The following is a 23,447-nucleotide window of genomic DNA, read 5'->3' on the forward strand; positions in this document are numbered from 1 at the left end:
CCCCCCCCCCCCCCCCCCCCCCCCCCCCCCCCGCTTTTATTATCCCAAAAATCAGAATTCTTTGCACTAGTATTATTATGTCTCTTATTTTTTCCCGGTCCCCCCCCCCCATATCAATACGCCTTTACTTATCATATCCACTCTACTTTTCAGCGCCTTGCGTTGCAACAGTATAATTATTGAGAATCAGTGAACGAGGATTCAGCTAGACTTGCCAAGCGCAGCCGGTGCTCGGCATCGACAAGACCGTTATCTTGTCGCGCATTCTCAAGAATGTGCGCTCAATCTGGAAGAGTTATTTTTGCCAAGATTGAGCAAGGATCCAGTTGCACATTCTCAAGAATGTGCATGCCCATTCTCGAGAATGCGTGATTTTCAAGAATGGGCACAACATCGATTCATGATTCATTTTTGATTGGCTATTTATTTTCTGTACACTTTACGGAGACTTAGTAGCTGTTTTATTAATTAAAATAAATGCAGTAGCCTAGCTATCATTCCTTCCTTTTAAATAGTGCAAACGTCTACGAAAAAAAGTTGATGAGAAGAGCATGGAGGCTATTCCTTCCTCCATGAGAAGAGCAACGCCAACACGCTTCATTTCATGATTATTTCACTTGACCATCTGGTTACCTGACCTGACATGCCAGAGTGACAATATTCAGCGTCAGGATCTGTTGCTCGTGGAACTAAAGTATCAGCCGAATGGTTCTTTGACTTTATTTCCCTTGTAAAAAAATTCCTCCAAAGCCACAGATTACAAAGAAGAAAATGAAATCTAGGTCTAGATTGCAGGTCAAGTCGCCCCCTGGCCGACTCGCCTCTTACCGACTCGCCCCTTACCGACTCGCCCCCTGACCGACTCGCCCCCTGACCGACTCGCCCCTTACAAGCTCGCCCCCTGCCTGACTCGCCCCCTAGCCGACTCGCCCCCTGACCGACTCGCCTCCTGACCGACTCGCCCCCTGGAAAATTATGCACCGTACGAGGACATCGTGAAATAAAAATAAAGACAGTGTCGGGGAACACGTTTCCCGGTCGCAACGTGGCCAACGTGAAACTTAATGAAGCCAAATTATTCAAACGCCAGTATGAAGGATTTCCGATACAAATGCAAAAAAACTATTGATCCTTTTATGAAGAATTTGGTTTGGAAACACTTAGCACAGCTTTACCGATATAGCGCAGCGTGATTTTTCGCCGAGTGCCCGTGGCATAGGGCCCGTGGGGCCTGTGCGTGTAGCGTTCATGGTGACTGCCGGCGCACGGCAGGCCGGCCGCCGGGGGTGCCGGCGCGCGGCAGGTTTACCCGCGTTCCTCGTTTGTCAATGACATTAAATCTCGACTCTGGGTCCTCAGTTTCATTAAAAAATATTTTCAGAATGAATGATGTATATTTGAAAAATCAAATCGTCCTGCTGCATTAAACAAGAATAACATATTAAGTAAATGCAAACTTTTAGAAAACCTTTTTCTTTGCGAAAAGAAATTTTTTATGCACGTCCAAATAAAAGTCTTTGAGGTGACTAAGCGAATGGAGTTAACGAATTTAGGGAGTTGATCCAGATATCGGATTTCCCCGAGCTTTATGTGGAGGGCAAGGCATTTTTGTTTGAATTGTTGTTATTTACCTTGGGCCAGCCTTAAAGCCATAGTCCATCATTTGCAGCTATCCAAAAAGTAACTGACGTAATAATTGTTGAAAAACAGGTTGAAGGATAATAAGGGGACTAAACTCCCTGTGAAATTATTCTCCTCCCTTGAAATGCAAAACTGCCCCTCAAAAAGATGCCCCGCTCGCATTAAGAAGATTGTTTGACCTTTGCGACCGGGCAAACGGTGTTCCCCGACACTGTCTTTAATTTTTTTTTCACGATGTCCCCGTACGGTGCATAATTTTCCAGGGGGCGAGTCGGTCAGGAGGCGAGTCGGTCAGGGGCGAGTCGGCTAGGGGGCGAGTCAGGCAGGGGGCGAGCTTGTAAGGGGCGAGTCGGTCAGGGGGCGAGTCGGTCAGGGGGCGTGTCGGTAAGGGGCGAGTCGGTAAGGGGCGAGTCGGCCAGGGGGCGAGTTGACCTGACACAGGTCTAGTATGTCGAGGCCCACTTGTGTGGCCTTGCCCTCACGGTATTGCTGCGCTCATATATCCAGTGTGTTAAGAAATGAATTGATTGTCTGGTAACTTCCATCTTATTTTGATGGGTTGGTCATACAATTTATGTGAATATAATTAAGGGTTTTTTAAATCAATTTATATCATTATGTGGACTTTAAGTGATAAAAACGATGGTAACAGGTCATCTCGTACCTTGGGCAACTCGTACCTTGGACAACTCGTACCTTCAACTCGACGTCATTATACCGAGTCGTACCTTGGACAACTCGTACCTTCGGCAAGTCGTACCTTCAGTTAAGACGACTTGTACCATCACGCATAAGTCAAGTCGTACCGTCAATCAGGATAATGATCCGAGGCTGAATAAAGTGGACCGTAACTCATTGAAAGTGGACTGCTTATTAAAAAAAAGGTGAATCTCTTTTTGGTATGGGCTCTTTTTTCCCCCAAAAAAGAGGAATTTATTTAGCGCGAAGCCGGCCGCGGCAGCTTACTGTGTGCGCGGCATGCACAGGCCCACGCGGCATCCGTGCAAAGTGACACGGTTCTTGCGCCGCGCTGACCGGTCAATATGGACGTCTGTGCACGGTGACATTGATGCAGTCTGCCGTTACGTTTAGAGACTTAGGCTACGTGAAAATATTATGGAACTGATGTTTTTATCCAAGATTCACGTCTTACCATTATTTTTGCAATGAATGACCATCATTGAGATGATATATATATATATGAAGAAAAAAGTGGCGTCAGGTTGCAACATTTTTCCTATTATTGATCCCTATAATCGCCTGAACTACTTTTTTTTTTCCCGCAAAAATGATAATACGTGAATCTTGGACTGACAAATATTTCCAATTACACCAAATCCGCATCTGAAGTTTCTCCACTGTAAAATTCAATCTATCTTAACTTATCCATTAAAAACAGAATGGCACTGCCGCGCGCGCCGCCCAGCTCGCAGGCCAGCCGCTTCCGAGTCACCGGCATCGGTACCGCGCACGACCGACCGCTGCTCGCGCCCTCGGAGGCCGGGCCCGCCAGGCCCAATGCGGAAAATCATGCTGCCTGGCAAAGCCATTAGATCTTGAATGTGGTTCTGTGAGATAGAAATTAACTTTGACTTGAAAAGAATCATATCGTTTCGGAGTCAAGGAACCACACACTAAGTCACGCACGTACAGTGTACTCTACTTTTTATTCTGATGGTACGAGTCGTCTTAATTGAAGGTACGAGTTGTCCAAGGTACGAGTTATCCAAGGTACGAGATGTCCAAGGTACGAGTTGTCCAAGGTACGAGTTGTCCAAGGTACGAGTCGCCCAAGGTACGAGTTGACTCGAAAGCAAAACGGCAATAGTGCTTCCATTCTGGATTGATGGTTGCATTCATTGCTTGAATCTCTGAACACTTCCTAAAATGTAGTCTCTTACCAAGTTACTGGTGTCCCCGTTTATTGTGGTGTACATGTGTGCTGTATGGACTGGCCCCATGTAACATTGATATTTCTAGCAAGAATTAATATACATTCTGAAAATGGCACATTAAAAAAAACTGGTTTCTCCTCACAGCCCGCCTCCTTTCTCCCCCTGCCTCTTTTGTTTTTTCCTCTGTATTTTTTAATTATAGGGCCTATATTTTCAATATATTTTGTCTTTTTATTTGATTCCAGTAAAATTGTAGCTATGTGTGCCAGTTCAAATCTGGTAGAAAGGGTGACGGATCCTTTGGACACAAAAAAGTGGAGAAAATGGAAAAATCCCATCTTGGAAAATCCTCCATCTTGGTGGAGTAAAACAGCCACCTCCATTTTGTCTAAACGCCCAGACGAGAAACTGTTGGGTTTTTAACTTTGCGTAAATATATAAAACCAATGCAGGCATTGTTTGATATGTGGTTGTTTTGTTTCATTTTTCCTTTGCATTAGATACCTGTATCAGGTATTGATAAGGAATTCTGTGGTCACCGAACAGAACAGAGGACTGCTGGTTGAGACAGTCCGGTCCATGTCTGAGATTCTGATATGGGGAGATCAGAATGATAGCTCTGTCTTTGAGTAAGTACCATTTTTTTTTTTTTTTTGCTTAAATACTTTTGCTATTACCAACTTAAATAACAACTTACTGACAAATTTGACATTGTCAACACAGGGCAGTGTTTCAGTGGAGTCCATTGCAAGTCAATCGCACGTGGTTCAAAAAGAAATCACAAGTCATTTTCCAAGTTGGGTCATAAGCAACAGTGGATTAGCAAAATTTACAAAGGACTGCTTTGGTAAAAGGTCATTGGAATAGTTTGTTACATGTCTTGCGATGGACTTGACAGGGCCAGATAAGCTCAGTTAAAAAAGCGTTGGTATGATAGACAGGAGGTCACAGTTTCAAATTTCTCATTTTGTTATTTTAATTCTAAATATGTTTTTTTCTTTTCTTCCGTTAAAAAAAGTTTTAAATTTCCTTTTGATTTATCAAATAGAACGTAAATAATGAAAGTGTAACAGCATGGCTTCTTTAACCCCTTTATAAACAAAAGTTCCTAAAGGTGTCAAATGCGAAGGTCCGGAGCCTAACACTTGCTGGTTTTTGTCCCCCTCCCAGCTTTTTTCTTGAGAAGAACATGCTGCTGTTCTTCTTGAAGATCTTACGTCAGAAGACGGGGCGTTACATCTGTGTACAGCTCCTGCAGACTCTCAACATCTTATTTGAGAACATCAGGAATGAGACCTCTCTCTGTAAGTTTGGATTCCCTGTTTGTGCATTACATGTAGGTCAACAGTCAGAAACCATAACCTCTCACACTCCCCTCCGCGAAAATGTGAATTGACGGAATGTATTCAAGTTAATGGTTATCATTGGATAGGCGTTATGTTTTTTTCAGATAATGTTGTGAATAATCAAACAATATAAAAACAAATTTGTTGATGTGAGGGCTTAACTGTCTTTGTTGCCATAATAATAAGGAGCCGGATGGGAATGTCCCCGTGTTTTTTCGCGGGTTTTTCGCCCCTCCCGTAATCAGCGAATATAATTATAGCAGTATTTTTTCTTGATGTTACAAGATAGATCCAAAGCCTTTGTGTTCACTGAATTCACCTTAATATAGTAAAGCCTGTTAGAGATGTTGTTCCACACTGTTCATGTAGTTATAATAGTTTTACAATATATTGTATTTGTAATGCTTATTAACAATTATGCATTAATCAAATAATGCTTTTATCCCATTGTATTGAATTGTATTGTATTTGTATACATGTTTATAGTCATTTTTGTTGTATGCAGGGCCCCAATGGAAACCAGTTTTAAAGTGTTTGGGCATACCCTGGGTAAAGAAATGTAAGAAATAAATACTGTTATCTATATTTCAGTAGTTTCACAAAGGTAAGTTTTTGAGAAAAACCATTTTGTCCTGTTGTGTGGGGAATTTATTTCCTGGACATCAACGGGGTGCAAGATAAGTACACATAGGAGAAAGGACACCTGGGCTAGATGATTCTTGTGGCTTTAAAGACATCCCCCCCCCCCCCACATCTCCTTATCTGCAAATTCCTTGACGTATGGTTCCTTAAAATGCAATATTTGTGATGCCTTTTCCAAAACATGATCTTCATGTTGATTTTGATTTCCTTTTTGTAAACATTAATTTTGCAGATTATTTGTTGTCCAACAATCACGTGAACTCCATCATTGAGCACAGGTTTGACTTCTCTGATGAAGAGGTGAGTGTTACATTGCATGGATCTGATAAACAATGGACAACATCAGGAAACAATTCAGGAAACTTGCATGATTAAAATAGCCATTGTGTCTGACCCCAGTGAGGTCAATTCAACTTAACACAGACTTTATTGGTCAAAAATATAAAAACGAGTATTCAAAACCCATTGTCTTATTTTAATATTCAAAACCTGAGTGGACTGGAAAAGTTGAAGAAAAAGTCCATGATGTTATTTACACTGTGTAGGTTTGCATGGTTTTATTGATAGTCAAATGCAACTTTCTTGTGGACGGTAACTTTATATGAATGGTTTGAGAGGTTCTGCGAAGAATGATGGCATCATTTTGTATCTGTAAAATTTTTCAACATCCTCAACATTTTCTTGATACATACCTGATGTTCTTGATAGTTATTATTTTTGATAGCCGGACGCAGATCAGCGGCCCATTTAATCAGCATGTGCAATTTTGCCTGGCGCATGCAAAATGTGATCAACATGTTTTTAATCAAATATTCAATCGAATCCAAGTTCAAAGAATTGAATACTAAATAATCCGAAAAATGCATAACACTACTTTGGGCCAATAACATCTCCTGAAATAAAATACAAATGATAAGGGCGAGCACAGCAACCTAAATATGTGGGAGTTTTTCACTGAAAAAGTTTCAATAGCTGTAAAGTAATTTTTGGGGGGTATTTTTATTAACCTTTTTAGGTCTTGGCATATTATATCTCCTTCCTGAAGACGTTGTCTTTCAAGTTGAATGTTCATACCATTCACTTCTTCTACAATGAGGTAAGATCCAATCCACTCCACAAAATATTTAAAATTGTTCTGCGTCATGTTCTGTTCTAAGAAACAGCAATGTATCAGAACTTCCTGTCATTTGAAGTCGTTTGCAATTTTTACTGGTCCCTACTATAAAAATTTATCTTTGATCATATCAACTATTTTTATATTTTCAAGGGGGGGATTACAGAAGGTGGACTTGTGAAGTTGTGTATGTTCTGTAAGCATCGCGAAGTGATAAGAAACAACTTGACAGAAATATTTAGTGGGACATACAATGTAGACCAATCTGGTCATGCTGTCACTTCTATCAGGGAGGCCCCCTTCAATGGCAAGAGCATTGTGCTAGCTATTGTTAAGATAATCCATCACAGGGCAGTTGCTTTGTACAATAGCGTGCACAATGGTTTCTCCATTGAAGGGGGCCCTGCTAGTGCAGTGATCTCGTGCTGGGATTCATCTATAGGTTGCCATCAGATGATCCCATCTGAATCTGTATATAAGATGGGATAATCTCAATCAAGATACAGTTCCCTTTTTGTAGAAATCCAACTGAAGGATAATCCAAACTGGGATAATCCCCAGTCCTCAGGATAATCTCATTCCAAAAACAATCACATTGCCTATGGAGTACCGAAGTGAATACATCACACGCAAAATGTGTGTGTGAAAGACATTAGCGTGTGATTCAGCCCGAGAACCAACACGCGGGCGTACTCCATTCGTTTGCACTACACTTTCTGCTTCTGAATGACGTCACACTTCGGTACTCCATGGTGGATTCTCTGTCCCTTTGCCTAGACATTTTTCATCCTATCAATGACTTTGCAGAATCAGATTCCAAAGATAACAGTCCTCAACAATCAGTATTCTTTCTCATTTAGTTACATCTTGTTCGTCCTATTGCAGCACACCAATGATTTTGCTCTGTACACTGAGGCCATCAAATTCTTCAACCACCCAGAGAGCATGGTGAGAATTGCTGTCCGGACTCTAACCCTGAATGTATACAAAGGTGAGTACTTGGAAATGATTGGAGGATATAGACGAACCGGGGCATGGGATCACTGTACACTCAGGAGGCCCCCTTCAATGGAGAAACCATTGTGCAAGCTATTGTGTAAAATAACTGCCCCGTGACGGAATACTGAACAATTAGCACAATGCTTTCGCCATGGAAGGGGGAGGGCTCTGTGATAGAATTAATAGCAAACCCAGATTGGTCCGTGTATGAGCACTGTGAGGCTACTCGTAACAATCAAGTTGGGATACTCTACACTGATGGTGTCATTCACTTGTGTTACAAGGCTACTCGTATTCAAAATCTGAAGTGACACCATGATGACGTCATCAATTGATTTTTTTTATTAATTTTAAAAATTATAAAAAAATTATAACGAGGTTTTGCAGCCTGTCGCCCACTTAAGGTTAACAGCTAATTTAAGGCTAACTTAAGGCTAGCAGAACCATGAGAATGGGCCCAGATCCCATAGGCATGACAACCAACTGGTAAATTTGGAGCTAGTTTAAGGGCATGTATTGACGTACAACAATTGAAATTCTTAACCCTGCGCAGCGTTTACAAAAAATGTTTATCAGAACTCGCCAACGGTGGCCCTTTGGGCCACAGGTACTTCCCCGCACTAGGCAAGACCCTATTCATGTCAAAACAACAAAAAGCCATGTGCCAGACAGTGTCCAGGCAGTTGCCAGACAGTGCATATAAAAGATAATTGACTGGTGGCTGTGGTAAGCAGTTATGAAGGGAGATGGCTGTGTCAAGTTACAGGTGTTTGTATATGTTTCAATGAGACTTGGCAGGGAGGCCTGGTCGAAAGTTTGTTGACACGGCTTGGGTGAAGCCCTGGCTGCAAAGTTCATTGAACCAGCTGATTTGGCATGGGTTGAATGAGGATTAGATGGAAGGTGACCGTCATTGGCCCTCAATTTTTTTTTTATTCAAAAAATTCGGTCACTTGCGTACCCACGGTACGGAGGTCACTCTGCGCAGGGTTAAGAAGCTCTTCTTGTCTTGTTCTTTCAGTGAATGACAATGCCATGTTGATGTACATTCGTAACAAGACAGCGGTTCCGTACTTCTCCAACCTGGTTTGGTTCATCGGTAATCATGTCTTAGAGCTGGATAGCTGTGTCAGGAACGACATTGAGTAAGGATATATTCACACTCACCGACTGTTTGATCAAATAGATTATGTGTGATCCACCATTCCATAAAGCAGGCTTAAGTCACAAAAAAAGCTTTTCTGAATTGTTTTTTAGCTTCTGAGACTCTGAGCAAGCCATTACTGGTGAATTAATATTCAATAGACTAGTGTAGTCCAAGTGAAGTTAGTTGAACTAGATATTTAACCACATATTTTCAGCCATCAGAGTCGTAATCGCCTGTCATCCCTGGTAGCTGAGCATCTAGATCATCTGCACTACGTCAATGACATCTTGAATCTTAGGATAGAGGCACTGAATGATGTCTTGACGGACCATCTATTGAACCGACTTCTGATACCACTCTACGTTGACTCTCTGACCAAGGAGAGGTCCTTCGGCTTAGCTGTAAGTTACTTACCATTTTTTGTGCCAGATGAGGCCCTCGTGGTGATTCTTGTTCAATTTTCAGAATCCGTCGGCCTAAGTAATTTGGACACATCCTCATCTGTGAAATATGTCTTGTCCTGGGATTGGTTCAGGTCTCAGTTCTCTTATCTTTACAGTTCTGGTTTTGGTTCTTTGCTGGAACTGGTTCTAGATCTTGTGTGGTCTAGTTGAATTCTTGGTTAATCTTAGTTATATAAGATAGTTTATTGTTTCTTTCTTGTTATTAAGCTTGATGGATACCACATTGACACTAAACATTGGAGGATTTAATTTTGTTTGTTTCTTTTTCTGATAGGAGGATCCTCCCCACATCAGCTCTGTGGTCTCCCTCTTTCTGCTGTCTCAGGTAAGACCCAAAAATGAATCTCAAAATGTCTCTTGTGTCTTGAGGCAACAATCCAAGACAAAAACAACAAGATAATTTCAAGCAAATTTATTAATAAGATGGAATTAGCATCGTGGAGATGTCATGGATTTTGCCCATCCTATGACTTGACCAACCGCCTAGCTCCATGGTCGAGTGGTAAGACATAACAAAAATACCATCTTATAATATAAAATTCCATCTTATAATAAAAATAGTTACAATAATGTGGTGCTCATACAGCGTTTATACCAATGGTCTGTTAGCACTTTTATTACCCCTGTTCATCAGGCCACGAGACCATTTTTTGCAGCAGCTCGAGATCAGCGCATTCTGGTACCCATTTATACTCCTGGGTGGAGAGAGGCAATTGTAGTAAAGCATCTTTCCCAAGGACACGAGCACCATGTTCCCAGTCAGGGTTAGAACCTACGTACCACGGCATATGAGTCGATCACTATGAGCAGGAGGTAATGGGTTCGAATCCCACCTGAGTAACTTGGTTGGTGGTCCTCCGAAATATTCCATCTAGGGAATTTAAACTGGAGGTGTGGTAATTGTGAATTTGAAAAATTTAAGATCTGAGACCAGTGGGGTTTTTTAATGATTCTGAAACAAGAAATCTTTAACCAGAAAGATTGGTCCTCCATGTGCCATATAAAACTGGAAAAGTTTTTTGCCTAAGTACTTTTGCCATTTTCCCTCTGAATTATGCACATTTTCCTGGATTATTGAACAGGTGTTTCTCATTCTGGACCATCCTCCACTTGTCTCCAACCTTGCTGGGATTTTCTTCCATGGCAACGAAGCGTTTCTGGCCCAGCAACCCACGGATATCAGCGGTATTGAACAGGTGCGACTTTTGTGGGGCACATGCATTTGCTTAAATGATATTTTCTTCCTAATGGTCTTCCATTAAATTGTTTTGGATGTAAGCCTTAAACTGACAATCGACCACATATTGCTGGACATCATTGTATATCTAGAACGTTTGCTAAGTGTGGCAGTGCTTGGGGTTTTTGTCAAATACTCATATTTCACACAAACAATTATGTTAATAAAAATATGGAAGGTTGAAATGCAGCACTATAGGGTGGTCCCAATTTTTTTTATATTTTTAGAGGCGAATTTCTCACAATTGGGGAGACATGTTGAAATTGTTTTAAGATATTTCTAAATTAAAGATCTTGGTGGTATTATGATCAAAAACCAGGGCAGGAATGGAACCCGGGCCACAGCAGTGGAAGGCGAGGACAGTAACCACTGCGACAATCTGCTAAACGTACGTTGCTATACTTGGCTACCCATTGATCCCGCAGAGATTTGTTCAATTACAGAAAGCACTGCAATGAAATCAGTTAATTTAAAGGGAATGTACAACATTTGCTTTTGCTGCAGTTTTCAGAAAAAAATGGATTTGGAGGATTAGTATGTTATAGCAAATATTGTTAAACTGACTTGTTTCACGTTTTGGGCTTGTAGATGCTGGAAAAACCAAGAAAACCTATCATGTTCTTGTAGTCTGGTTCCCCTGACCCCACTTAAGATGAAAGAGAGCAATTTATAGACTTTGTAAGGTCAGAGAATCAGTCTAGCAGGCTTGTACCCCTTCACAGGTATGTAATCAGTTGCAAAGAAAATGCAGAATAACTAAATATGAAAAATTCGGAGCAGTTTTTGAAAAAAGGCCAGCGTTGGAAATATATCAATTTTCTTGAAAATGTCAGCACACAAGAAGCCAAAATTCTAAGACTGTCATTCCCTAACAATCCAGTAAGGTATTTCGTGATAATTGGATCATTTCGATTTAATTCCATTTTGGTACGCAGGTGCAGTACCGAGGCTTTGTCAAACCTCAAGAGAGTCTTGAACGCTCTCTAGAGAGCAACAGGGAGAGGGGAAGCACTCCGCAACCCAGGAAACGACCCAACTACCGCAACGTGGACTCACCGACCGACGAGGTGGAAGGAGAGGGTGGCTTCTTTGCTGACGACCATGAGACACATGAACAGGACAGGGGGCAAGACGTTGGAGAGGCGGGCAAGGAGGAGGGAAGTCCGAAGGACGAGATACAAGGTAAGGAGTAGAGTGTTTTTCTTCACATCTTCGTATGATGGATTTTGCATTGCAGAGATGTAATTCCATATTAGGTTTTGCACTAATTCGACATAATTCCATTTTTTGGCATTGGAGTAAGAGGCCTTCGGGTCATAGTTTTTAAGGTAACTTTTCTTTACTCCAGGCATGTGCCACTAGTTTATTTTATTGAATGTTGTTTGTATTGTCTGTATTTTATTGTATTGTCATGCCGAATAAAATAATAATAATAATAATAATAATAAGCACTCTGCGCTGGCCAAGAGCCTGCAGGAAAAATTCTAAAAACTTGGGTGATACTCAGACCCGCAGTCTCCTGTTCTTGTCCGTTAACTTTGTTGGTTCAAGTGCCACACAAATGACTTGTGAATTTTTTTCGAAAGCACTTGAACAGGTCAAAACTGCTTTTTTTTTTGACGAAACAGGTTTTAGGGTCATTGCGTTTAAATGCACAGTGGTTTAAGACCCAGACATTTCCAAAAAAAAAAATTCTGAATATTATGCTAAAAAATAGTTTAGTTGTATCTAATGAGTAAATCTGTAGCGGATAAAAATATTTTTCCAACTTATTTGCTGCATATTTCACTTAAGTACACAGCTACACAAAACTAGAAGACGGTTAGAATTATTACAGTAGGTACTTTGGGAAACGAAAAAAAGTGTTTTTCTATGCCGAAATTATATTTTCAGATTAAAAGCTGTGCATCATCTTGTAGCTTGTTTCGTACCCTTTCCACTCATATAAAATTTGTTATGAAAAATGTTTCATAAAGTGCAGAAATTCAGGGATTTACTTACGCTAAATTATGTAGAAATATTCCCCCAAAAACAAGACGTGTTCGCTGATACATTTTTACAATCGGCCGAAAACGGCCAGAATAAAATTGTCTAATTTCTTCAGAAATCGGTCGACTGATTACTCGGCTTCAAATAAAATCGACCGGAAAAGTCGCGCAATGCATCGTTGTGCCGAAAAAAAATTCAGTTTTGTAAGCAGTCACTAGCTGGGAGTACGTGAAACGCTGTCATGGCCGGCGAAGTGAACAGCGCCCTCTTTTGTTGAGATTTTTTTAGCGTACCGCATGTCGCTGCATCGCCGGGCTCAGTGTCGTCGCTTGTGGACTTCTGACATTGTTTACGGAGGTTAGTGGTTATCTCAGGGCTTGAAAGTCAGCTCGGCTGGGATTTATAGTTGAAGAAATTTAGCTGTTCATGGTTTTCTTTGTCATGGGAAATGTAGATAGAATCAGAGATGAAGAGACTTTATCATCATTTTTTTTTACAACTTTTTGGTGTAGGCCCACACTAGGCGCGGTCAGCGAAACGACATCATTTCCTGCAGTCTGTGCTTGTTTTTAGGCCTGGCAAGGCCGAATATGATAAGAGTGTTTTGCAAACCGCTTGGCGCTAGGCCAAGCAGGGTATCGTATTAGAACTCAGCTCTTTGCTTGTGGAATATAAAATGTTTGAACAAGTTTGTGTAGTTTTATTTTTAGGGGTTACTGACTTTTTTCACAAAATATCCTGAGAAGTAAATAATACTAAAAAAAACCCCATCAGCCTCTCAAATTGTGTTTGTCATTGCAGAGAGAATCATGGCAGAAACTTTGTCCTTTTCAAACCGGGAAATACTTGAAAAGTACTTGAAGGGAAAATGGGTTGGGCGGAAGAGGCCAAGTTACGTTGGGATTGCAAGGGAAATAATCCAAGACTATGACCTTGCGGAAACCGAACACACTGAAGAAAAAATCACACGACGAATTCGGAAGCTTCGCCAAGAATGGAAAAACAAATTGAAAGGGACTGGACGTTCACAGGGGAAAGAGCAACTCGAAGAAATGTTGGATGAGCCTTTCTTGAAAGTCACCCCAAAAGACAAGGAAAAACTGATGGTGGACACATCGTCACTGACTGTGGTAGAGGCTCTCAATCTTTCATCTGTGTCATCGTTGGGGTCACCAGACAACCGTAGAGACCAAGAAACTCAGTGTGACCGTCCAAATTTGGCTCCCCTTGACGAAGTAGGTCCACGGCAGCGGTTTCGAAGGACAAACTCCTTATTACACGATTTGCGTGAGGAAGCTGAAGAAAATGGAATATCTGCAACTCAGCTTATGGGATATTTGCTGCATAAAGAAAACTATATCAGCAACAGGAAAACAGCGGATGTTGGGTTGAAGCTTTTCAACAAGTCGTTGGTTGATAAGGAGATGTCTGTTGACAAAGGACTTTACATTTTGTCTTCATACAATATCGGAAGGACGGGGTACACTAATCTCAGACGTGATTTAAATGAACACGTGACACTCCCAGCCCACTACAAGTTGATGGAAAAGAAGAATTCTATCACTCCTGAACTGAAGCCTTATAGCATTGATGACAACGAAGGTATCACAGCTTCTCTTAAAGAATCATGCAGCATACATGTGAAAAGACTAATAGAAGCTCATCCAGAAATTGAACCAGGACAGTATAGAGTTCTCTGCAAAGACGGACTTGATGGATCGGGGCGCCATTCCATTTACCACCAGAAAGGACAGGCTCAGACATATAGCATGATATTATATATGTGGATACTGCTGGAAGTCATCAAAGAAGCTGGTTCATCTGGAGAAAGTTCATCTGGAGAGGGGTCATCCCAAGCATCAGGTACATTCATTATATCTATTGAACTAAATGTAGGCCTATGTTTGTTTATTTCAAGTACACATTTTAAAGTTAACCGAGTAGAGTTGTTTAAATTTGTTTCACTTTCTGTAACGTACATTTATAAAGAATACACTAATTGATTTTAAATTCATAATTTTTTCAACACCTGCAGGATTGACCGTGTGGAAGGAAAGCGCAGCGAATAGTCCAGAGGCTGCTGTTCCCCTATTCCTCGTGAAGGGCAAAGAAGATAGAGAGCTCCTAAAATCAATCATACCTCCGATTGAAGCAGAAAAAACAGCTCTGTCAACTACTGGAATTGAGATCAACATCTCTGGTGCATCATATCACTTCAGATTTGAATTTAATTTGACAATGGTAGATGGAAAAATGGTGAAGCTCCTGACAGGAAGGGGAGGAGCCTACTGTATCCTGTGCCCTGCGTCCAGAGATGAATGTCATAATCTTGATCGTATTGATGAGGGCTTCCCAATTGGGGAAGTTAGTAATGAGGATCTGCGAAAACTTTACCAGGATCTCCAAGACGAGGGGGAAATTAAGCCAAAACCTGGTGATTATGCTGAACGACGGGGACTTACCCAGAAACCCATAACAACATGTGACATTAAGGTCTTTCCTATCCTCCATGCTACTCTGCGTACAATGGATTGGACTCTAAAGGTCATCTACCACTTAAGTGCTGGTGTAAGGACCTGGAAGGAAAACCTGCAAAATGAAGCTAAAATCAAAAGGGCTAAAGACAACGTGAGGGCCTCCGTATACGAACGAACTGGAATACGAGTGGACGAGCCCGACCCCGTAGGCAAAGGCGGAACCTCGACGACAGGTCCAATGAGCAAGCGTTTGCTCCATGATATTCCCATACGCCAAGCTCTGATCGACTGCGTCCCGGACAGGGGTAAAGACAGGACACAATTTGGCCAGATCGTCAAAAACATGTCAGTTATTCTGCGTCTAGTCTCGTGCTCAGACTTTGTAAATTCAGATAAGCTTGATGCACTTTGCAAGGATACAAGCCGAGTGTTTCTCGAACAGTTCCCTAGCTTCAAATTTACCCCCTCCGTTCACCAGGTTCTAGCCCATAGTTCAGAGCTAATTGCAGGCAACAAGAGCCGCGGCTTGGGAACACTGTCTGAAGAGGCCCTGGAGAACAACAACAAAAATATCCGCAGGTATCGAGAACATTTGTCTCGCAAAACCACACAAGAGGACAATTTGACTGATGTTTTTCATCGTCTCTGGCTGAAATCAGACCCAGTCGTGCGCTCGTTTCGTCACATCAAGAAATGTACATACTGTGACGGCGATCATCACGTGCGATCTTGTCCCAAGAAATCAGCAGATTTTGGAGTACACGTTGAGGACGAGCTGTTCAGTTCCTTTCTTGTCTAGATTAAACCATTTCCGAACAGGTAAGTTTAACGCTTCCCAGAGAAACGATCAAGAGGATGCCACTGTCGATGTTCATCCACTGTGTTTCAATCAATACATGGTTTTTGCGTTTTATTTTTTATACCAAAAAGAAACAAGGTGTTCACAATTTTAAAAATCTGAGACTAGACAAGAACATCACTTTATTAAAATCATACCTCTCAGATTTAGCATTTGTTTTCTTTTTGTCACTTCCTTTTCCACTCATTCCCTGTACTATTATATTGAAATTAAAAGTATTAAAATAAAACTGCCTTTGTATAATGCACGAAAATTTCTATTTTATTATCGCAGCGGTGCGGTACGGCGCGGCGCGGCCATGGTGCTCTGTCTTTGCAAAAATTAAATAATTGTCAACAGAGGGCGCTATCGTTGAAGCGCGCTCCCTCGAAGCGATCCTAGCAAAGACGTCTTTCTGCGGCCGAATTGAGAACCCATGACGCTCAGGAAGACTCTAAATCAGTTCTAAATACTTGCTAAATTGTTATATTGATTGTACATGAACATAACTACACTGTTTTTGCTGATGTCTGGGTCAGGTAGGGTTTTAAACCACTGTGAAATGGTGATATTCTTTGAACGGATTGCGCAATTTCAGTAATTTTTTCATCAAAAAGTAGCTTATGAAATTGGCTTTCCAGTCCTTATTGTGTTTGGTGCTACATGTTTTTAAAATATGAAGTATCTTTCTTGGGGTTTGGGTTCCGCTTTTCTTTACTCACCCTGTAGCTCATTTGACCAGATGTTAAGATGTTTACTCTAAAAAGCAGGAGGTTGCAGGTTTGAGTCCCACCTGAGAATACATTGTAAATTTTAAAGTGAGCAAACAACAAGGATTAGTTTTCAGTCGTCTAATGTTAGATGTATTTTTTATTTGTTTTTCTTTATTCAAGACCCTGGAGACAAACCTGTGGCTATAGCCAGCGTTGATGAGATCCAGTCCCCGGCAGGAATGAACTGTACAGATGAAGAGAAGACGTCAGCGGTGTACGAGGCCAGGCAGTCAGAGTTACAGCTGTCTAGAAGGTTGGTCAAGTCACAGTCTTCTAAAATTGTTATCAGGTCTGCACACGTCAATCACGGGACACTTTACATATTCAATGGAATTGTGGCAAATGCATTAATTTGTTGATGTTGAACCCATGTAATTTGTGGCCTTACTTAGTGACTGACTTGTGATTGACTTGATTGCAACTTTGCAGATCTTGTTCAAGGAAGGAACTTGGGGGGAAAATGCCAGATTTTCATAAAATTGGGTGTGCAAATGGACACATCCATTCCTAAAGTAAACATGTAAAGTTTAAGATCCCAAATTATAAATTTGACATTTTGTACAAACCGGTGTCGAGACAAAATGCGGCAGAGATTTTGGAGGGAAAAAAATAAACAGGAGGGTGGCAGATTCCACCCCTCCCAACCCTTTTACAGTTCGAGGGAGTACGGTTAAAAACAGTGGAGGTTTTGTTTCATGGAAATCACAAGTTGGCTTTTGTGTTTGACATTTTAGACCGTACCTGCAAGCCATCATCAATGCATTGGATGCCAGTACAGGAGACTACCGGACACTGATATCACTGTGTTTGCTGTATGCCATGGGAACCAATGAAGGTATGTGTGTTATGATGGATTGCAGCTTCTAAAACTGCTGCTTCTTCCTTTTCTTGATTTTGACAATACTGATGGTGATAATTATGATTGTGATTTTGACAGAGTTGTAATCACATCATAAGTCGGTCACAAGTCAATCACCAGTATTCACTAGTCGGTCACAAGTCAATCACCAGTCTTCACAAATCAATTACAAGTCAATCACAAGTCAGTTTTAAATCAATCACAAGTCAGTCACAAGTCAATCACAAGTCAATCACAAGTCTTCACAAGTCAATCACAAGTCAATTACTAATCAATCAAAAGTCTATCACAAATCCATCACAAGTCAATCACAAATAATCACAAGTCGGTCAAATGTTGATCATAAATCAATCACATGCCAACTCAAAATGTAAATCTTCAACAATTTAAAATCAGGCTTTTTATAAAGCATGCATTCTCTGGCCTGATTTGTGTTTCACAAATTCATTGACTGTGGACGAATGTGATGCGATCAAGCTAAATGAGTCGTTTGTCGACACTGGTAAAAAAAATTTACAGATTTGAAAAGAGCACAATCTCAGCATTACTGCTGTGAAAACTGCATGCTGAATCGTGGAAGTCGGAACACTAAGAGATGTGATGAAGTGATGTGATGAAGTGGCCCTGTTTTGGTCTGAATTTCCAAAAGAAAGGTCCTAACAAACGACTCATTTATCTTGATCGCATCACAAATGTAGACCAATATTGACATAGAATCACAGTCCACACTTGGAGCCCCCCAATAATGGCAGACGCATTATGCCAGCTATTGTTCAGAGAAACTGCTCTGTGATGGTTGGTCTGAGCAGTAACTGGTTAGGCAGTTTGATACTCCATGAGTGTACATTGTTAACTATTATTTCTCATTGCAGGTATTAAACAAGACCTGTTGGTCAGTGTGTGCTTAACAACTAGATCAGAGGTGAGAAATAAACACGTCTGAAAATAAACTATTTAGATTGCCATTCCAGTGCGCGACCAACTAAGCTATCCAGCCCTATGTTGGTGTTTCCCAGTTTTGTCAATGTCTGTGTTCTAGAGACGCTAGTCAGAAAATAAGGGAATTCACAAAATACCACAAAGCATCAAATAGGTTTTTAACCCCCTTGGCTCTTTTGGCTAGGATAACCATCCTCAATCCTGCAAAATCCTCAAATTGCCACCATGTTAAAATTGGATTCAACCTCAATTCTCCAAAATCATCTGTTATTTAACAATTTGTTCAGTGGAGGGGTGACCATTGTCTCAATCCTTCAAAATCCTCCAACAATCACTCTAATAGGTTAATAGCATAATGCAGGGCTCAATTATGCATGGCTGAACATAACAATGCTGGGTACAAAACTCCGCACAATGCATCCTCCAAAATCAACCAAAACTTTTTGGCCATTCAGCCAAAATCCTCCAAAACTGCCTTGAGGATATTTGAGGATTGAGGACAGTTAGGTACTTCTGTTAACAGCATCTTAAGATTGGACATCTGTAAGAACAGTCAACATTCTCACCCAATTTTTAAAAGCTGAACAAAGAAATTGAGTGGGGTTTGAACCTGCGACCTCCGGATTGCCGTTCCGGTGCTCTACCAACTGAGCTATCCAGCCCTTTGATGGCGGTTCCCCATTTTGTCAATGTCTTTGTTTAATTAGTAATGCTGCAAACCTGGGAAATAGCAAATGGGGATCACTCAGAGAGGATATTGCTTTTTATTACAAATTTTAAAGAAACCACAAAGAGTAAAACTTAGTCAAATGTAGTGTTATAGTAACATGTATTTTTCTGACTGTAACCATTCATTTGACAGTGAAAACAAATTAATTTTTCTGTCTGTTACAGGACAAGACCAGTTACAGCAGAGTCTTAGTTAACTGCCTAATTGCTATCATAGGCCATAGTTGCCAATTCAACAGTCGGATCCGTCCAGTAACCTTGGAGATGTCTAGTCTCCTCCTCAAGCAGCTCGTGTATTCATCAGAGACCAACCGCTGTTTCCTTGAGGACAAGCATCTAGCAAGCATTGAGGTTAGTTATCCTCTTTGTGAAATGTCTGCCTCAAGATTGTTTCCTTCGACCGCACTGATCGTGATGGTGTACTCAAGACTGACAATCTTGCTGTGTGGCCAAAGAAACTCATCTTCAGCTTTTTGATGAAGTGTAGCAGTCAACAGGTTCGGCCGGCCTTGTGCAAGACTCATCAGTTGTTTTTTTGGCCCTTTTATGCAACTTGGGGGTGTGGGGAGTGTGGCCTAGTGGTTAGGGTTGGTGACTCATGATCAAAGGGTCAGGGGTTCAAATCCAGCTGCTGGCCATATGTTGTGTCCTTGGGCAAGCCACTTCATCCCCACTTGCCTCTCTCCACCCAGGAGTATAAATGGGTGTTCCCCGGCATTAGCTGGGGAGTAACCTGCGATGGACTAGCATCCCATCCAGGGGGAGTAGAAATATTCTCAGTTGTTTCATGCTACTGAAACCAGAGATAAACGCTGGCCTGATGGGCCACATTGGCTCGTGACAGACTTTACGTATGAAACTTAAAGCATCCTATATGCCCATGTGGAAATATTGTTAAATCATCTAACCCTGCTCAGTCCAGCAGGATCCAAGTATTTTACATTTCCATTGGATCCTGTTGGATTGAGCAGTGAACGTCTTGTATATATTCCTGTTAAAATCTGTTGGATTCAGCAGGCAACTGATAACATTCAGAGTCGGATTCTGTTGGGTACTGGTAAATAATGCCAAGTTGGACTCTGTTGGATTCAGTAGGAAACAGACAAATATAAGGCACAGATGGATTCTGTTGGATTGAGCATGCCAGTCATTTTATATTTTCACTTGGCATGTTGGATTGTGTTGGATTGAGCAGGAAACTCATATGAGTAAACGTTGGACTCTGTTGGATTTAGCACGGGAGTCTTTGGGAACTACATGTATAAGGGGGTTAGGGTTAAATAAATAAATGTGTCAGTTTGTTCATTTCTATATTTCCTAGGGAGCCAAGGAGGAGAGTATGTTGCTTCTACGAAACTTCTACCGAGGCGATGAACTCTTTCTGGACATGTTTGATGACGAGTATCAGAGCATGATGGTAAGTACCAACAACTCACGGAAATTACTCGCAAATACAAGTTGTATAAAACTAAAAGAATTACATTTATGTGGAGCGTTGTGGTCCAGTGGTAACCGTGTTCGATTCGTGTGTCTTAGTACGTCGGTAAACTTTTAAACTTGAACCCTGACAGGGAATGTGGTATTTGTGTTTTTGGGCAAGACACTCTACTACAATTGCCCCTCTCCACCTATGAGTATGACTGCGAACCTGTGAATGCGTACTTGTGAAAAGTTAACATTCAATTTCATTTTCCAGTTTTCCAGTTTTCCAGTTGTAATTTTTGTCTTAACCTATTTCAGACGAGACCCCTCAATGTGGAATACTTGATGATGGATGAATCTATAATACTTCCTCCCACTGGAACGCCACTCACTGGTATTGATTTTATCAAGCGTCTCCCCTCTGGAGAATTGGAGAGAACCAGAAGGGTGAGTAAACACCTGTTTCACAGTAGATACATGTTGTTAATTGTAGTAAACTTAAGAGTTCCCCACATTGCTTAATTGGGTTTTTTTTTACACCATCTACTTCAAACTGTATCAGAAGGTGGTGACAATCGGCCAATGGAGTACCGAAGTGTGACGTCATTTAGAACCAGAAAGTGTAGTGCAACGAATGGAGTACGCGCGCGTGTTGGTTCACGGGCTGAATCACGTGCTAATGTCTTTTGCACACATTTTGTGCGCGTGACGTATTCACTTCGGTGCTCCATAACGTGAGACCAGAACATTGTTACAAGGTGTACATATTCACAAGCCAAATGCACTTCTTTTGTTGGTTCATGTCAGGAAAGCAGAAGTAGCTAATACTATTTTGCAGTACCGGGTAATTTGTACCCCAAGTTTAGATCCTAGACTCTAAATATGCAACGGTAGGGACCGCACGTCAGATGTAGGCGGAACCACTCTAAAAGCGTTCATGACAGACAAATTACATACATTCAAGTTTCTGAAAATTGAGCTAAGTATGCAAAATGTGTGTTAAAACAAATGCAAATTTCAGGCAAGTAGTAGGAAATTACATGTGCCGCATAGTTGGCTGATTTTAACTTCCTCCATCTACTTTGCTTCACGTCAGAAGGCAGTCAAAATCAACACAATCTCACAACTTCCTCTCAAACAATGTTATTTTATTTGTAAACCATTCTTCTATGTGTCTACCCCTACAGGCCATCCGCGTGTTCTTCCTTCTTCGCAATCTGTCACTGACCCTCCGTCATGAGCCGGAGACCAAGCTACCCCTAGCCAGCCAAGACCAGATAGTCAAAGCATCTGACAAACTGGACCTGAGTAAGTAACTTCCTAACAACTTCCTTCCAGCATCAAAGTTAACTGTACAGCTTTTCCTGTTTGTATCTATGAATAGTTACTCATAAATAGTAGATTGGGCTTTTATATCACTTTGCAACCCCCAGCTGGAGCGACACACCATGTGTGCCAGTGGCATAGCCAAGGGGGGTTTGGGGATGCTGCCCCCTCCCCCCAAATTCCAAGTGCCCTCAAGATTCCTCCCCCTCCCCCCCTTCCCCCACCTCCCCCGACAAAAAAAATCCCAAAATTGCCCCTCGCCCAAGTGTCATTTTTAAATGAATTGACCAAAAGGGGAATGTAGACGAATAGTTTTAACTTGATTCTAATTCCCTTCACCCCACAAATTTACGAAATAAAAAGCTGGTGCTGCCCCCTGAGCCCCACACTGAAAAAAACTCCTGGCTATGCCACTGGCATGAGTAGGCAACACTTAGTTTTATTCAGAGTTTGCATAAACAATTTGCGTCTTTGTGCGAGTATCTGACGTGATGGGCAATGCGTACTTTTTCTCAAAATCCATATGCAGTCTCTAAAAGTTCTCCTGCAGTAGACTGATCAGTGAAGCCCAATCCCGCGATGTTTTGACCAATCACAGTTGTTTCTGCGAAACCGAATCTCTGACATCCGTCTGACATTGTATAGTTACGCAAAACCAGTGCATCGTAATGTAAAGCAGGGTGCCAGGATCAAGCAGACTAGTGATGACATTTTGCCCAGCGTTTGACTTCAGACCTCACAAGTCCATTACAAGTCATCAAGACCCACATCAACTAACAATCTATGTAAATGAACCGTGGCAAAGGCCGAAAAACAAGTTCTGACTTGAAGCAGAGAAACATTGTCAAATCATTCAAAGGGTAATAAGTGTCAGATGAATAATTAAAAAAAAACAAGAAAAGGAAGTTGTTTAATGTTACATCCTCAGCTGTTTTTGGAAATTCCAGCGATTATAAATAACCTGGATGGGTCTAAACGACCGCGGAAATCCTGCCTCATAAAAACCTGCACTTTTTCCTTGACTTTTGTTTTGTGTGGTACTTTCCAAACGTGTTGCATTACAAGGCTGTGCTGGAATTTCCAGTTATAAATTTGAGTGGGTGTTAGATTCTGGACTGAGAGTGTGAAAGGTAATATACAACACTTGCAAACATCAAGTACTAAAACTAGCAAATTATTATGAAATACCTTTAGTGAATAATAGTCTTAAGCATCCTGTGAAATCATGGCACCTGGTGTGCTCTCATTTTCAAGAAAAATAGATTTGTTTGTATCAATTTCCAACGGATAAAACCTGACTGTTTTCAAATAGTGCCCCCAATTTACCAAATTTAGTTAGTCCACATTTTGTTTGCAATCAGTTAGGCCAAAAAAAAGTCTCTGGTTTCTGGTATGGATCTTGCCCAAAAAGTGGTGCGGCGACGCGGCTTTTTTTTTTTTTTTTTACCTGATTTTTTGGCTATAAATGTTGGCTGATGACTGCAAATGGTGCCCGACTAAACTTAGTGCAAATATATGGGAGTCCAGAGAGGCCACATAAAGCTTATTCTCGACAATAACCCAATCTAAAAACACGTTAAAATTGTGCAGCAGCAGGATTCCAGTCAAAC

The 23,447-nt window shown here is 41.2% G+C and overlaps 2 protein-coding genes across 2 annotated transcripts in view; both read left to right on the plus strand.

Moving 5' to 3' along the window:
• Positions 1 to 4,036: 4,036 nt before the first annotated feature.
• LOC119736930 (protein CLEC16A-like) overlaps positions 4,037 to 23,447 on the plus strand; it is a gene marked incomplete at its 5' end in the record, with an annotated part of 84,037 nt that continues 64,626 nt past the window's right edge. The window contains 18 exon segments of the mRNA XM_038210967.1: positions 4,037 to 4,165; positions 4,707 to 4,840; positions 5,757 to 5,824; positions 6,540 to 6,620; positions 7,524 to 7,629; positions 8,659 to 8,782; positions 8,999 to 9,185; positions 9,523 to 9,573; positions 10,331 to 10,444; positions 10,805 to 10,873; positions 11,421 to 11,667; positions 16,683 to 16,815; positions 17,297 to 17,397; positions 18,294 to 18,343; positions 19,255 to 19,440; positions 20,411 to 20,506; positions 20,830 to 20,958; positions 21,699 to 21,819. Of these exon segments, the coding sequence (XP_038066895.1) occupies positions 4,037 to 4,165; positions 4,707 to 4,840; positions 5,757 to 5,824; positions 6,540 to 6,620; positions 7,524 to 7,629; positions 8,659 to 8,782; positions 8,999 to 9,185; positions 9,523 to 9,573; positions 10,331 to 10,444; positions 10,805 to 10,873; positions 11,421 to 11,667; positions 16,683 to 16,815; positions 17,297 to 17,397; positions 18,294 to 18,343; positions 19,255 to 19,440; positions 20,411 to 20,506; positions 20,830 to 20,958; positions 21,699 to 21,819 (2,126 nt within the window).
• Positions 13,405 to 16,349, plus strand: LOC119736931. Its single transcript, XM_038210968.1, has 2 exons — positions 13,405 to 14,337; positions 14,510 to 16,349. Exons 1-2 carry the CDS (start codon positions 13,527 to 13,529, stop codon positions 15,748 to 15,750), a joined length of 2,052 nt encoding a protein of 683 aa, XP_038066896.1. The 5' UTR covers positions 13,405 to 13,526; the 3' UTR covers positions 15,751 to 16,349.

Source organism: Patiria miniata, unplaced genomic scaffold (genome assembly GCF_015706575.1).
Source record: "Patiria miniata isolate m_02_andy unplaced genomic scaffold, ASM1570657v1 HiC_scaffold_3, whole genome shotgun sequence".
Taxonomy (NCBI): domain Eukaryota; kingdom Metazoa; phylum Echinodermata; class Asteroidea; order Valvatida; family Asterinidae; genus Patiria; species Patiria miniata.